This window comes from Botryllus schlosseri, chromosome 10 (genome assembly GCF_051294905.1).
Source record: "Botryllus schlosseri isolate E-star chromosome 10, Bs_hap1, whole genome shotgun sequence".
Taxonomy (NCBI): Eukaryota; Metazoa; Chordata; class Ascidiacea; order Stolidobranchia; family Styelidae; genus Botryllus; species Botryllus schlosseri.
This window is the reverse complement of record NC_137245.1, coordinates 24701483-24714773: the sequence shown is the minus strand read 5'-3', so window position 1 is coordinate 24714773 and position 13291 is coordinate 24701483. Positions and strand designations below refer to the sequence as shown.

Below are 13291 nucleotides of genomic sequence, written 5' to 3'. Positions count from 1 at the left end.
ACTAAGCCTACAGTTGTCATTTGCAGACTACAGATGACGGTTGCACGATAATTGAGCTAAATTTGAACTAAAACTTCGTGGGGGTCCGCGGGGTCCGTGACGGTCCGAAAGGGGTCCGCGACGACAAAAAGGTTGAGAACCACTGAACTAACATAATATGCAGCGGGAGCGAATCTCGGCCGTGAGCGATGCACAGTGTGAGCAACCAACCGTGCAATGAAATTGCTGAAGTGCATCCGTTTACGACAGTGGTTCCCGTTCCCAAGATCTTCAATCAATCAATCAGGTTTATTAATATTTTCATCGTTTCAAAAACATCACGAAACTGCGATACAATGAAAAGATAGGAAGGTGTCGAAAAAACTTGGAGTAGCCTTCAAGATCAGACACCCATCTTAGCCCAGGCGAAGTAAATAAGAGGCATGCACAGATTGCACACTGAATGCAAAGTAATGCAGAGAATATAAGACGCAAGCGACAAAATGAGGTGGTATGTGGTGGAGGGCGAGGTCACTGTTAGGTCGTGGTCCAGTAATCCTGAAGACTGGCTAGTATTCATTTATCACCTGATAAAGTGAAGGTAAAAACAGTATTTTGGGCGCTGAGCGAGAAAGTTGACTTCTTTTTTTAGTCAACCGACTGCGAAGTGGGAAAAATTGACAAATTTTTCAGGACAAAGTGTCCTCCTTTCCCGATTCCAAAATATGGTAACCCTACACTACCCAAAACTATCGCCGTATTTCCTTTCAACTTTCGTCATTACGGAGGAGCTATTTGCTTGTTTGAGTGCCCAAGACACACAACCACATCAGTAAGCAAGACAATCGCCTATAATTGCAACATAAAACGTATTGTGAACCGATACAGGTAACCCTCAAAATTTAGCGAAAGCGTTATTTCACGTTACGCTGGTCGTGCTGGATGCGTTTGTAACGCCATCATTGGTTATCCACAGTTAAAAATGAGTTTTTGGTGAACAACGCACAATATAATTTTCGATGCATACATTCAAGAGCAGTTAACAGGTAATTGTAATTGGCCATGTGTCTCTGTAAATATGCAGACTATCCTAGTTATCTATAGCATATTCCTCACCAGAAACCATTGAATTCCCCACCAGCAGGGAATTCGCCACCAGTTGGGAACCACTGGTTTAAGATAACACCTTTTGGCTTGGTAAGATACCAGCTTTCGATGCAACTTTCTCGTTGAGTCATTCCCCGCAAATAATTAACGTTTGACACGACTCTCAAACGTTTACAAAAGTTTCAAAAAGATGTTAAAAATAACTATGGAAATTTAGGGTATATATTTTTATGATCAATTGAAGCTGTGAGGCATGGAGACTTGAATTAACACGAACTATCCTGCAAAGGGAGTTTTATCATGACGTATCATCGAGTATGTCATCTGGAGGTGGCCAACATGTGATTCGCTACTGCCCGACTAAAGGCATGCAACATTCTCAATTTCTCATCTTGACGATACACGCATCATGGTGTCATTTTATTGCAATTGTAGCATTCAGACCCAGTTCACTGATTACCGACAACGAAAATACTACATGCGCATATTGCGCACATGAGTCAAATACCGAGTATAAAGTTAATTAAACATGCAAAAAGACGTGGATTTAATGTTCAGACATCACAACTTCAATAGGTACAAGACATACTATGTACATTGTACAGCTAGCATGTTAAAAAAATTATTTCTTCACATATCTATAGTATCCCATTCACTAAAGAATTGCTTGAAGCGGGGTCAGAATGGTTATGTTATTCCCACCATTGTAGAACTAAAACCCCAATCACACAGTGGATGCGGAGATTAGTTCATTGGCTTCATGTTTTGCCCAGCGGATGTACGCAAGAGTTATACGATCTTCCAGGGCCGTAGCTTTCGCACCGCTAAAACCCAATAGGGGAGCTCGAGGTTGCCGACAATTATTTCGTTGGTTGTTTGAGACTTATTTTCCTTGAAAGTTTTCGTCGAGCTTCGCGCGATTTCATGCTCATAGAGACCTGCCTAAATTTAAATATGCTTAGCAAGAAAAAAATGCGCATATTTTAGAGAAATAGCCATATCGGCGGTGGCGATTACCACTCATTGAACGGGACTATGGCTTTACACTAGTCTAGGATAAGAGGTGGGTCACAGGACATTTTCAAACCGGAAAATGGGCCACAGCCAAATAATGGCTGAGAACCCCTGTACTAGGACATCCCCTCGGTTGTATTCGTAATATATGAAAGACTGCGTAGTGATGACGATCAGCGCCTGCAGCCAGGCGGTCCACGTTCGATTCCGCGTCGGAGGTTATTCTGGGCTCCTCTTTACCAACGTCGCTGTTCTTAAGGCGACAAAAAAGACTCAGAAGAAACCCGCTGGAAGAGCTCACTCGCAAAGAAAGAGCCGCAGAATACAGACACTAACATCGGAAAAAGAACTGTGACATTGGGCACTAGGCTGAGGTGGATGCCAGTTTAAGAGATCGCAACTGGTCGTTTGGCATCCTCCTGCTTGTGTCTTATCGCATTGTGCATTGTGGGTGTCTTTGTTCAGATCAAAATATATTCCGACGGTTATTATTGGCAGGCAGATCATGCGTTTTTTTATAGTAATAACTTTTAACCAATGAGTACTAATTTTGTATAGCACTGAACTGCATATAGTGTATTTAGGCGCAACAATAATAATCAATAATCGTCGAGTTACATTTTCACCTGAACAAGACGGACACACACAATGTACAATGCGATACAATGAACAGATAGGACGATGCCGAACGACGAGCAGTTGCGGTCTTTTGGCTGACATCCACCTCGGCCTAGAGTGCCCGATGTCAAAGTTTTTTACGATGTTGATCTTTCGAAGCCGCGACCCTTTCTAGTTCTTTCCATTCCATGTGAGTGCTTTATTCTTTCGTCGGGTCTTTTTCTGGGCTTTTTATGTCGCCGTAAGAACGAACAGAAAGAATGAACAGGTTACAATCGTTACATCGATTAACATCTATATGTTTAATCAATCTAATTAATTTCATTGTAAAATGTAACTTCGTATCATAATGTACACTATATTAACTGGAAAAGTATATCAGTTTTTAATGTATAGGCTCAATGCATATGCTGAAACTTCATTCGCATTCGATCATGAAAATTCGCGGAACGACAATTTTTCCGCTTTGAAGTCATCAACCACTTTCTGAACATCTCCAGCACTTGAAATATCGCTTTCATGGACGTACACCTTTCCTTCCGGTATGTTTAAGATGATAAGAAGATTTGGTTTCTCGTTCGCTTTCGGCAGCTTGGCAAACCTGAATAGTTACACACAATATTCGATTACCGGGCAGAGAATGGTCGGAAGAAAAAGACGCATTTGTTGTTCCGTTTAAGGAATATATAGTGATATGGCGGACGCGTGAGTTGTAATCACCAGTCGTTACATTGCCGCTGTCATGCTGAATCTTATCATATCCCTTTGACTGAGTAGGCTACCCGATGCTGGTATGATGACATACACACAAAAAAATCTGGTAGATTTACTGGGAAATCTCTGTAAATTTTGCAACGAATTACTAGTCGCAGCCAATAGCTGTGAGTAGCTTGTAATTTTACATTTTGATGTGTAATATTACCTTAATTTAGCTGTAAAGTCAAGTTACCAGAATTTATTCGCAAAATTACTGGCAGTTAATCGTTCCTGCAGTATATCAGGCTATTGGCAAAATTGATTAGCTTGAAAATCGCCGCGGCCAATGTTATACGTGGAACTGAATGTTACTGATATCATTTTTTGTGGTGATTTGACCTGATTCAACCACGTTCGCGAGACTGGGGTCTATCATACGGAAATTGTTGGCCCTAGTACCAATTTCAGTAAAGTACATACTGGGGTAAAAGAAACAACTGACAATCGTAGCTAATGTGGTACACCATAGCCACTATATTATATTATAAGGCTATGGCTATACGGCCGGTTTCGTTGGTTACCAGGGATAGGACTGATAAGTTAAAATATCAGTTTAGGATGTATAATATTGTTCGGGAAACTGGAAATATCAGCACCGCATGCTAAGTTGACCATTTGTTAATGGCGGACATGGCGATCTGTCATAGGTTACAGTAGGTTAGGGTTACGCGTTACTACTTTTTCTGAGTTTCGTAGTAAACAACCAACGCACAACTGTGACATCACAAGCAGCGTCTGGGTAAGTATATGTATAGTAAGTAGTGAACATCACGTGGAATATATAATCAATTTATACGAGATTAGATGGAAAAGAAAGGGACTATATGTAATGATAATTGTTTCTGTATGAAAAAATACGACCTAAATCTAACATTATAACGTGGCCGGTAAATATTATTGGTGGCATGTCAGCGGATGAATACCACTCGATTTGAAATCGTTCGAGTGTCGTATCGTCGTCTGGCCATTATTGAGATTTGAGCAAAGGGTGGAGCGCCAATATGGCATCGGTCATCGGTGTCTCGCTAAACGTACCGGGATTCCAACCCGGGTGGAGCGAAGCTTGTTGTGCTTGAAGAAAGTGGATCCTTGAAGATTCCTAGGAATGCTGAATGGGATACGCATCGTATAAGGTACAGTACTACATAGTATTTGTTACCGTGAATATCTACGACTGTGCACACCATCGGGATGACTTTGATTTCATTATTGAAATATTTCATTCGCCGCATTCTCTGTTCTATTTTGGGATATTAGTCGACTTACATAGTGACCTGTGATACCACATACTCCGCCACAGAGGAGTTGAAACTGTTGGTTTGTTCATGTAATTTTCGGGCCATAGCATAGAGATGTTTCCATCCACTGCTGGATTTGTTTGGCACACATGCCACCTCAAATGAGGAACCTTTTGCTTCAATACATTAGATCAGTGGTTCTCAACCTGCGGGGCGCGAGAAATTGACTAAGTCTGTCTGAATTCTGACTAAACATGTGTTTCACAACCATTTTCACTTTTCAGAAGACGATTGTTGAAGAAGAAACTTATTTCGTATTCAAGAAAGCTCGCCAAATTCAAACTCCAGCAGTCGCATTCAACTTCATTTGAGCAGATTTTTGATATTCTTTGAAGATTTAGAGCAATTCCCACGTGTAAGTCATTCATTACTTCATAGATTTGGCAGTAGCCTAAAGCTCAGTGCGCTGGGTAGCTGTTGGTAATAGCTGGCGAACTGCACTACTTAAGACAGACTTAGATGCAATATAGGTTGCTATGCGGCGGCTATGCCCTGGAATGCGGCCTTAGGCTACCTAAGTAATTGAAATGTGACCGTGATTAGCAAAAAGGTTGCCTATCTCTGTATTAGATGATGTGCTCTTTTTGACGTGACGATAAGTGCAGGGGGGCGTAAACTTTTTGGCCATCGCCGAGGGTGGCGCATGTCCAAAAAGGTTGAGAACCGCTGCATTAGATAAAGTAAGTCATGAATCTCTGCTATATCATGTAAAAGGCGGAGCCGTCGTCACAAAATGTACCAGTACCGGTACTTCAAAAATTGTTATATTTTTGTTAGCCTATTTGTGTTAGTAGTTATTGTAATGTCATGTCTAGATTAGGAACTTTGCTTAATATAGCGACTTACGCATGAGTTCTTTTTAGTGGAACTGCAAGATACTAGTCACACAGAAGGAATGAAGACGAGAAAAAGAAACAATTGGAAGTTTATCCGGCGGTGGAATTAATTCACCTTTTCTTGGGACCACTTGTGCTATATTTGCATTCCTCCTACAGAAGAATTAGACCTCCAGCAGCAATACTTTTTCATCGTGAATCATGAATGAATATACAGTTGTCCCAATGTCGTTTTTAGAGCGTGAAGAAACTTGCTGTATTTTGGCATCGCCTTGCTTTGGGATAGGTATGGATGTACGTGAATTTAGAAGCTAGCATGTAATCTGATTTACAAAGGACAGCATGTAGGGTTGTAGGTACTAGGTAGGAGGTAAAATGACAGTCTCCTCGTAAATGTACAGGAGAGAATGTAGATTGAATATACCAGAGGTGACTGTAACATTACAGTCTGGCGTGTAAAGCTAGATTACCGGACGGGTGTAAGTTGAATTTACATTGAGTGACGGTAATGTTATATTACTGCCAAGTGGCTGGCCACCCTGCTTCCAGACATTTCGCGGTAAATCGAGGTAAATTTTTTTTTGTGTGTACGCTTTAACGTTACTTACTGTCTTATGCGATTGCACAAATCTTCATCGTTATCACCTCCAGCCGCAGAGAATAGTAATTCTGCGTCATCGCCAGGCAATGCTGCCTTACCCATTTTTTCTGCCACAGGGAGCAGAAATTTCTTGCCGTTTTCTTCAACTTCGTCGTCGGTACCGTCTAAAATACCCATTGTGTTGATGACTATATCCATAAGTATGAGTAAATAAGAATAACGGAATCTAGCCTACCTGTGAAATGAATTAGCACGGCACCGTCATTCAATGAGCCCGCAACTTCCGATACCGAGTTGACTGGTTTCGGATGCCACGGGAAAGAATCTCCATTCTTATCGCTTGAGAGTGCACTTCGGCCGTCTGTCGTTATGACATTGAGATCGGGATCAAGAATCACGAATGTAGGGATACCTGTGACACGGATATCATTGCGTTTCGAACTGCTAAGCTCGAAAGTGTACTGCTGCTATAATCACGCCTACCTTCAACTCCGAACTTGTCACTTAGTACCTTCTTACGCTCGTCACCCAAAGGAATAGCTTTCCAAGGCATCGTTGCCAAATATCCCTTGAACGATTCCTCATCTCTGTCACTCGATGCGAAGACGATTTCAAATTTATGTCCTTTGTCTTTCACCTGACGAGAAATATATATCATTGCGATCCGCAAAAGACTGCCAGGGTATCCTAAACGAGGGTTAAGAAGCCTAACTTTCGGCACTTCCACGACAAAGAGTAACGAAATTTGTCAGATATTTGTATTTTTGTCATTGATACATAGCGGCTTATACACAGACTGATGTAGCCTTGCAACGAATGATATACTACACCATGGCCTAATAAAACCATGGCCATGACTACACACGATCTGTGGATATTCCGCTGGACAAGGGAATTGCTGAAACAGCCTTGTACCAGTTTAACTGATTAGGTGTTCACTCTGACCCGGCCGGGTATTGAACCTACGACCCACCGATCAAGAAGCCGGACGCTCCATGCACTAGAAAGAAATGAATCATTTTTCGAAGCCTTAGTGTATGTTTCCACATTCAAGTCGAAATACAAGCGACTTCTGGGGAAGCGAGTGGCGCAGTTGGTTAAACACTGCATGCAGTCACGACACCAATGGTTACTGGTTCGAGTCTCGGCTCTGCCATGTTTCTATGTGTCGGGGGTTTATCTGGGCTCCTCATCGCCGATCCCGCTGTAAATACAGCGCCTTGAAAAGCCCAGAGAAAGAGAGAAAGAGAGAGCCGAACTCCCGAAAGATGGCATCAAAAGACGAAGTTGCGGGCGCATGAAAATCGAGAGAGACTGATGGTGGAAGAGCGCGTGCATGGAAGTCGTCCGTAATACGACGAAAAGACCGTAAAAGACAGTTGACATTACTGAAATTGATGTACTGGGCGCAAATGACCTTATAGGCGATAAGCGCCAAAAATTGTTGAAATACACACACAAGCGACTTCTACTGAATCAGTATTAGTTAGCCCTCAAGTTTACCGGACCACGACCTGACATATCGATCTCGCCTTTCGTCACATGCCACCTCATTTTGTCGCTTGTCTTTTTGTATCATATTCTTTTACGTTTCATTCAGTGTGCATGCCTCCTCTTTACATCGCGTAGGCCCGGTTGGGTGTTTGATTTCAAAGACTTCTCCAAGTCGTTTCGACACCTTCCTATCCTTTCATTGTATTGCAGTCTTGTGGTGTTTTGAATTGATGAAAATTCTAAATAAACTGAACTGAGTGTATCTTATGTTCATTTATACTGTCAAGTCTACACATACTGTTGAAAACGTGGCTTTTAACCTGCGTGTCGTTTGCCATTTTTTTAGAGCTCACGAATGATGACCTTTTTAATTTTTCTTGTAACCATTTTTCAAATCGAAATACGGGCAGCGATCATAAACAGGTTGGGAACCGCCTTGTTGAATCATAGTAGCTCTACCCACCAATTATTGGTGGTACGATAAATTGGAAGCTTTGAAAGAGGTAATTTTAAAAATAGCAATAACAGTGCAGCAACGAGTAATATACAAATACCTTTTCATAGGTTTCCACGAGTTGAGGAGTGAAGCCTCTGCATGGAGGACACTAAACAGATGAAGCAAGTTAACGCTGTCAACTATGTTATTGAGAATGTGTATTACGTGGTGACAACTATAATAGTAACAACAATTTGTCGACTTATGGACCACAGTTTACGTGCAACATGGATGTTCTATAATATTGCCATAAATCAATATACGTCTATTCTTTCTTTCATCAAGACACCAAAGCATAATAGATTTGAAACACTCAGGGACCTAAAACGAAGATATGGTAGACAGCAGAATACATGAAACTCAAAACATAAAAAGCAGTTTGAATATCGTGATGATTTACCGGCTTACCCAGTGAGCCGAGAAATATATTCCAAGGGTAAAACCTTTCAAATCTTCAAAGGAGGTTTCTTTTCCATCCTTGTCAATGAGATTGCCACTCATAATTTCAGCAATGGGTTTTGCAGGCCATGGGAAATCTTTACCTGCAGTATTCATGGGTTAGATTTTTATATTTGATATCTCGATATTGACTTCACCTTCGGGATCTGTCCCAACGTGCGACCTGAAATCTCCATCGGTTTTCAACTTGTTGCCGTCACTGTCAAACAAAACTAAAGATGGAATCCCAGACACCTTACACCGCCCTGAGAGCTTGTCCTGAAAAAAGATATGATTATAATTACGCAGGGCTGCCTTGTTGAAGGTGAATAACTATATTTCGTTGGAGTCCATTTGCCGCGTTATTCACACGTGTTTAAATGGACACCGCGTTCTAAATACGAAGTGATTGCCTCGAATTAAGACATGAAAATCAGGCACCGGTCCGAGGACCGGAAGTTGAGAACCACTGGTGGTATAGATATTAGGGCTGGGCACAATGATTCGAGTACTCGAATCTGAATCGAGTATGAATTTTAATGATTCGAGTCGAGTAGTAAAAGACATTTTTTTCGAGTACTGAAATTATACGCTTCTCGCTACTGAAAGTTAATTTATCAACAAGAATTATAGTTTCGGTACTAATTTCCACTGTTGAAGCCTTGAAACCTTGATTGGCGCTATCGTAGCATACGAAACATATAGTGCAAAGCTACGAAGGTTACTGGACGTAGCACATTTCCGAAGTCATGATTTTCCCACAACATTGTCACCAAGTGGAATGAAACCGGTATGGTCGAAAAAAGACCAAAGTATCATTTATGAGATGGATAACAGGCATTATATTCTTTGTGGCGGCATAAACGGTACATATTGGAACTTTGGCGCATTGCATTCTGTTATGACGTCATAATGAGTGATACTCGATTACTCGACTCGAAGCATATTACGTGATTCAGAATCGAATCACTCAGGTACTCGATTTTGCCCAGCCCTAATAGATATATGTATATAATAATTGAACTTTTCAAGTCATTAATACTGGTGTGATGTTATAATGAGTGATACTTGAATCCACGAGTCGACGTCTCACACGCGAAAGTATCGGATCACTCAGACACTCGATTTCCTTTAGCCCTAGTTACAGGGCGGCTAGTTACGGCGAGATCGGTGTCTCAAACCTCGATCCAGCAACCTCAATACGTAGGCTAGCACCTACTCAGTAAAAACTACCGGTATTTAGATTTGAAATTGGACAGGACATACCTTCTGGCTTCTTTGAGAATACGGCAGGGCGTACCAGGGCATATCTTTATAATATCCATCGAAACTACTCTGATCTCTGTCGGAGCTCACGAAAACGATATGCAATCGCTTACGGGACGAATTGATGTTATTGTAGAACTCTACAAGCCTGTTAAAGAGGGTTTCGTACGCGGTAGACTATTTTTATTTCGTTATCACAGTCACAAAGGTGATACCCACTTGGGTGTGAATCCTCTACAAGGCGGGCACCAATGGGCGCTGAAATACAGACCGATTACGTGGTCCTTCTCAACTTGAACGGACGAGGTGTCGATGACCCCATCCTTTTGTTGAATTTTCTCTCCGATAAGTTGCTGTAACCCTGACATATCTTCTGGCTAACGCTAATTGCACCAATAACGTTCTGTGTGGAAGGAAATGACATAAATGAAACGAAATGTATCGCTGAACGTTAATGATTGAAATAGGCGAAACACTATAGCTAAGCATTGTATGCTCGACAAATAGTCGATAAATATTATGCAAATGATGTAAACATAAGAACGCTAACGGTAACGCAAACATATTCGAATTCGATCGTACTGCTGTTAATAACCTCTGGCGCAATAGCTCACAGTCATTATGTCAAATTCTATCAAGTGTGTAGTCTGTGCACTGTAAAATTAGGTCAGTTGCGGTAAAAATAACTTCTTTACTTCCATCGCTTATTTCTTTGAGTTGGTTTAGTGCTGCAGTTCCTTAACCCTTTTAACCGCGACACAAATCGCGAACAATGATCTGACGATGATGAACCAATTCGAACCGCCCGATCGATATTGGACTTTTGGGCCGATACCGATCTAACACCTTCGCCGATTCAGCTGGTATTCAACAGATGTGGAATATACCTCAAAAGGGGCATTTTAAAAACTTCAGAGCATTCATTTGAATAGCTATACAATACAGCGATTGTCATACTCGAACATAAAATAAACTAGAAAGGTCGTATCTAGACACCTTAAAAGTGTAAGCTATATACGAAATATAGCAATATTCCCAGTCAAGCGTTCAAGGATTATTGTTTTCTGACATCCTGCTACCATGGTGTGACGTCACGAAAATTGTCGACATTTTTCACCTCCCGTGGCCGATACGAATAATGATTTCAAAGTGTGATATTGTCTCGATATTATCGGCGAACCGAATCGGTCGGGCTCTACTCATAATGCATACGCAGGAAATACCACGTCACGAATGAAACAAAAATAGAATAAAAATATGTCGAGTGATATAGGCCTATCGTGAGTCGTGATACTGTTTATTAAACTACGTAATTGAACTATGGTCTTGACGCGTGGGCCACTGATTTAACGCCTTATACCTGAAATTCCATCGGCAAATCATGGTATTTTTACCAATGTCAATGTTCAAATATGCCAACTGATCTCGTGAAGTGGTTTATTGAACTATGAAATTAAACGGTGGTCGAAAAGCGCGGACGACGCACTGTTTATAATTGCATTCGAACTATCAATCACGGTATGGTTACCCAATTCCCATGTTTGCGCATAACGCTGTTGCTATAATAGAGCCGTAATGATCAATATAATATCATATATTATGCATAAGCTTCATAGTGATGCATAGGCATACCACTAAATCCGGCCCACTAGCTTCAACAAAATATCGAGGTTAAACTACACCGATACTAACCTACGAAATATACTGGCCTGCAACTGGTGTCCTGAATAGTTATGAAAATATATATTATATATATAATTATAAATAGCCTAATAACCGATCTGATTAGGACTAACTGACAACGGTACTATACATAACATAAACCGAGCACTGTAATAGTGGTTGTCAATTAAAGCTCTGATCTTGTTCACTACAAATCATAATTATGGTTTTACAGCATATTTATCCTCCTTATGAGCTGTCGTTACCATTTCGAACCCATATGGTCGAGTTTTTGTAGCGTCTATTACTGTAGCATAATTTGACGAGCTACCCTCGTTTCAAATATCCTGACTTCCGAACATGTTTTTTCTGATCTATCAAGTCAAAGCAACGTTAACTTTGTACTGCACTGTACGTGACACACCGTTTCAGACTAGTGACAATATTTCTAACCAGGAATTGTTGCCTGTCAGTTGACTGCCCGCCGTACGCCGTAAGCGTCGAAGAGTTCGAAATGCGACCGTCAATATCAAAAGGGTTGAACAATGAACATCCCAGCCACCTATTCTCTAAATATAGGCAATTACATAGGAGACCTTGGCCGGTTTTGCACAGTGCTTTGTTCAAGTATTTATAATTCATGAATCTTGGTATGTATAGATCCCTACACGGCAGAACAATAACGAGTGTATTGTTCCATAATCCGAAGGTATTGAGGTAGCACATACAATGGTTTCCGTTGAGGCAGATAAAGCGATGGAAACACTGCTCGAGCCCATTGCGCAACACTTATACGGAAGCCCCAGAAATGTTCAGAAGCTTTGATGCTGATTAAACATAAGATTAAGACTCGGTTTGCCCGTACGCATATTTTAATGGGTTTTCAACGTAACTCGGCAACACTCAGTGTATGCGTCTTGACATTATCATATATGTAGGTAGGTATGTACTGAATCCTATGCATTCTATGCGTATCTTAGATCGTATGCCTGCCTAAATTACTGCTTTTTATCCTTCCCGCCACTACAAATTCGTCAGTTAGTGCCATGTTTTCATAATGTTTTATTCTAAGGTCACCTGTATTCTCATAGCAACTTACAAGTGGAAGCACACACTATAATGACTGACAGCGGGCTTTTGTTCGTCCTTTAGCAACCACACTAGGGACGCACGATTGCAGTTTGCTCTCTTAAATCCAGTTCTAATACCTTTAATTTGCCATAACGTCGCCTTTTCATTAACTATAATCAATTGATCACAGTAACTGCTATACAACAGCAAATCGCCGAATTCACAGCACCTCTTCTAGAATAGACTTCTGATGTGACAAATCACGATAGACCAGACCAGTGCGGTGATTAACTTTCGCCCTGTGGTGTCTCGAATAACGAGAGTTTATTTGAGTTCAAAGCGACCTCACGTGATGGTAGCCAAAACAAAGTTTTGAAATACAGCCCATTCAACATAATTCAGACACTGGATAACCAGGAAAACCGCATTATTCGGCCAAATGTCCGGGAACGGAACAAAAGTAAAAATTGCACGTAAATATATTCTCCGCTTTATTCGGACACGGGGTCACAATTATTATTGTTATGTTACGACCCAATAAACATTACGTCGTCCGTTTTAACACAAAATGAGTGAGTACGGTGAAGCAAAGTCGATCCGTGCATTAGCAATCGACAATGAACCAGTGACGTGCGGTGAGGTTCATGGCTGGTGA

At 41.1% G+C, this 13291-nt stretch overlaps 1 protein-coding gene and 2 long non-coding RNA genes across 4 annotated transcripts; 2 read left to right on the top strand and 1 right to left on the bottom strand.

Annotated features, from left to right (window-relative positions):
• Positions 1–1491: 1491 nt before the first annotated feature.
• Positions 1492–10340, bottom strand: LOC145449085 (nucleoredoxin-like). Its single transcript, XM_080327556.1, has 9 exons — positions 10123–10340; positions 9904–10051; positions 8796–8916; positions 8608–8741; positions 8258–8308; positions 6693–6846; positions 6445–6621; positions 6217–6373; positions 1492–3319 (listed from the first exon to the last, which is right to left on the bottom strand). The coding sequence occupies exons 1-9, from the start codon at positions 10269–10271 to the stop codon at positions 3151–3153; spliced, it is 1260 nt and encodes a 419-aa protein (XP_080183682.1). The 5' UTR covers positions 10272–10340; the 3' UTR covers positions 1492–3150.
• On the top strand, positions 3518–5858 carry LOC145449087 (uncharacterized). 2 transcript variants are annotated; one of them, XR_013918129.1, is made up of 3 exons: positions 3518–4607; positions 4997–5127; positions 5636–5858. It is a non-coding gene; the product is annotated as an uncharacterized LOC145449087 (long non-coding RNA). The 2 variants fall into 2 exon arrangements; XR_013918128.1 differs by lacking the exon at positions 3518–4607 and having other exon boundaries at positions 4614–5127.
• Positions 7158–7762, top strand: LOC145449088 (uncharacterized). Its single transcript, XR_013918130.1, has 2 exons — positions 7158–7293; positions 7690–7762. It is a non-coding gene; the product is annotated as an uncharacterized LOC145449088 (long non-coding RNA).
• Positions 10341–13291: the final 2951 nt, after the last annotated feature.